Here is a 2,804-nt window from a genome sequence, read left to right on the forward strand (position 1 = left end):
TGCTACCAAACACTGAAAAATAAGGAAAACTATCTTTACACAAGGTTTTCCATTGAAACAAACGAAGCGATCTCTGTCTGCCAGAAGGAAGAATGTGAAATCATTTTCCTTCCTCCCAACTGGGATCAGGATTTTATCAATGGCAGTCACTTGGACATGAAGTACTCAGAAAGGTCAAAATCACTAATAAAATGTAAGGACTTGAAAGTAACAATAACAAAGTCATATTATTATAATGACACCATAGAATCATTCCAAACATTTTATACAGATAGCTTGTTATTCAAGGAAATAATAGCAATAAATTCTCCACAATTGATAGTGCTAGAACTCAAATTAGTGCCCTAAACAAGTATATTAAATGGCTAGACCTGTTTTCCAAATTGGTGTCTAACCAATTTGGACCTATATCTCAGGAGGTTGAATCCAAACTCTTTCAGGCCCGCGTTTAGTAACCCATGGATAAAATGTACATTGATGACTCTGCTTAGTCTTCAACGAGTAATAGGAACTGTAAGTATCACAATGATAATAAATCCTCTCTGCAAAACCTGAAGTTTTCCCTTCTGCTGAAACTGAGAACGAGGTACAACTGAGAAAAAATGCTTCACATCCCAATGTATACGTCTTATCCCAATTCCTTTTTGACCAATCAAAATTGAAAACTTCGAAACACTTAAAACCAGAACGATACACTATCCAGAGCTGCCCATTAGACTCTACCATATGAGCCCTTGAGTCATACAATACTGCAGGAATCAAATCCACACCCGTGAGCAAACTCCAATAACGGTGTGCAACACAAAAGGCCCCCAATGCTCCTCCTGTAAAAACACAGTAAAAAGTTCCATTACTGTAAACCACATCCTCAACTGCCCTTTTAGGACCAGCAAACTTGACTGTGGTGCTCCATTTGCGGTCACCAGGTTGACATGTGCTTAGCCACATTTTGCTACTGTTTTTGGAACTTTGTATTGCAAAGCAAACACAATCAGGAGAAGTTGGGACCGAGGAAAATGTACTTCGATTGAAGTTGATGTCAAGATCAGGTAATTTGATTATAGTGTTCGTATAAGGATTGTAGAAGAATGATGATGTAGATTTCTGTAAAAGCAACCAACCAAACTTTGAAGCACATATGACTGCATCATTCATCTCTTTCCCCTCAATCTTGTTGTAAGTGACGTGACTTTGGTTTTCAATTGGGAGGTGAAAGCTACATAAACTGTAGACACTTCCATCAAAGCCCCAACTGTGTTCCAATAGCCATGGAACTGGAAGGATCTCAAAATTTGGACCAACAGCCTGAATTTTTCGCGAATTCTTACAAACCCGTTTAATAAAATCAAGTTGTCTGCCAATTATATTAAAAACATCAACCGGAAGATTGGACCACGATCTCAATTCTCGGCTGTTTCCCTCACAACCACTTAAGTGCTTGTGTCTATTCTCCACCATTGATGCATCTTTTGAACTATCCTTCCAAAAATTCCACTTCATCGGTGCTCAAAATATTAACACACACAACCTCCCAAGAGTCCCAACCCTATCAAACTCCAAGTAAAATGACAATTAGAAAGTGCACTATTGTCTTGGTCTAAAAATCTAATATATATATATATATATATATGCTTATTGATCATTGTAATGTTAGAACTATCTTACGAAATTATCAAAAAAAATAATCTATCTTACAACTCTCAGCTACTGGTTTACTTGTTGAATTTTTTTTTTTAATAAAATTTATTACTTAAAAAAAACTCTATACACACACACACACACACACACACACACACACAAAATCCTTGGTCTAATTACTCAATTTATGGGGTTCAAGTGATAACTCAAATTCAAGAATATAAAAACAATATGTGGTGATAAACAATAAACCCTAATATTGAAAGTAATAACAAAATGAAAAAAAAAAAAAATGAAAAGAAAGTAACAAAATTAGCAACTGAAAAATGAAGGGTATCTAAAAGAGTGTGATAATTACCTGAGGGTTTTGGTTTTGGGCGGAGTCACCACGCTGGGGCAGTGGTTTTCTCGCAGATGTCACTCAAAGCAACGGTTTCGGCTTTCTCTGTTTTACTTTTGAGCTGAATTGGGTTTTGAGCATGATCAAGGCCAAAATATATATATGAAATAATTGTGTTATCGTCGGATCTTTTTCAGCTTCACTTTTCACACTAGTGCAGCCCACTTCAAGAAAAAGTTAGATAAGTTGAATAGAAACACACGCTTTATTAAATTGTCCTTCGTAAAAAGCAATAAGTGGCGGAAAGAAATATGACAAGTCTATATCATATTGACAAATAACAAATAACAATCTTCCACCCGAAACAGTAATTGCGTGCGAAGGTATGACTTTTTAGTCGAAATACATTGGTTTGTTTTAGATTGCGCAAGGCTTGAGTGATGCTATCTTGCCAAAAAAAGAAAAGAAAATTGATCTACACCCTTGACATTGATTTTATAGTACTAGCTCTCAAAATCAACGATAGGAGGAGCAAGTTTAGTCGATAGTCTGTACGAGGATTCCAGTGAGATTAGCAATATCCTCTCTTTATTTATTAATATTTTTTTTATAAATAGTTTTGAGGCTTTTGTTCTATACTTCTATCGAAAAAATTAAAAATTACCAAGAAAAGAAGAAAGAAAAAGAAGATGCAAAAGTTGTAATCAATTCTACTAAAAAATATTACCTAACAATAAATGTAATTAATATCACTTTGACAATATTATAAATTAGTTGCTAATCTGTGCTATGCACGTAAACCTACGTATTTGTGTGGTAAATTAAA

The 2,804-nt window shown here is 35.0% G+C and overlaps 1 protein-coding gene across 1 annotated transcript; it reads right to left on the minus strand.

The window, feature by feature from the left end:
- Positions 1-208: 208 nt before the first annotated feature.
- LOC142641472 (F-box protein At4g00893-like) lies at positions 209-2,218 on the minus strand. Its single transcript, XM_075815915.1, has 2 exons — positions 1,997-2,218; positions 209-1,546 (listed from the first exon to the last, which is right to left on the minus strand). Exon 2 carries the CDS (start codon positions 1,498-1,500, stop codon positions 406-408), a length of 1,095 nt encoding a protein of 364 aa, XP_075672030.1. The 5' UTR covers positions 1,501-1,546; positions 1,997-2,218; the 3' UTR covers positions 209-405.
- Between the last annotated feature and the right edge of the window lie 586 nt (positions 2,219-2,804).

The sequence above is a fragment of the Castanea sativa genome, chromosome 1, assembly GCF_040712315.1.
Source record: "Castanea sativa cultivar Marrone di Chiusa Pesio chromosome 1, ASM4071231v1".
Taxonomy (NCBI): domain Eukaryota; kingdom Viridiplantae; phylum Streptophyta; class Magnoliopsida; order Fagales; family Fagaceae; genus Castanea; species Castanea sativa.

Bases quoted from the DNA above. Each gene is read 5' to 3' on its own strand.
- LOC142641472 (XM_075815915.1), bottom strand. From the start codon at position 1,500: ATGAAGTGGAATTTTTGGAAGGATAGTTCAAAAGATGCATCAATGGTG.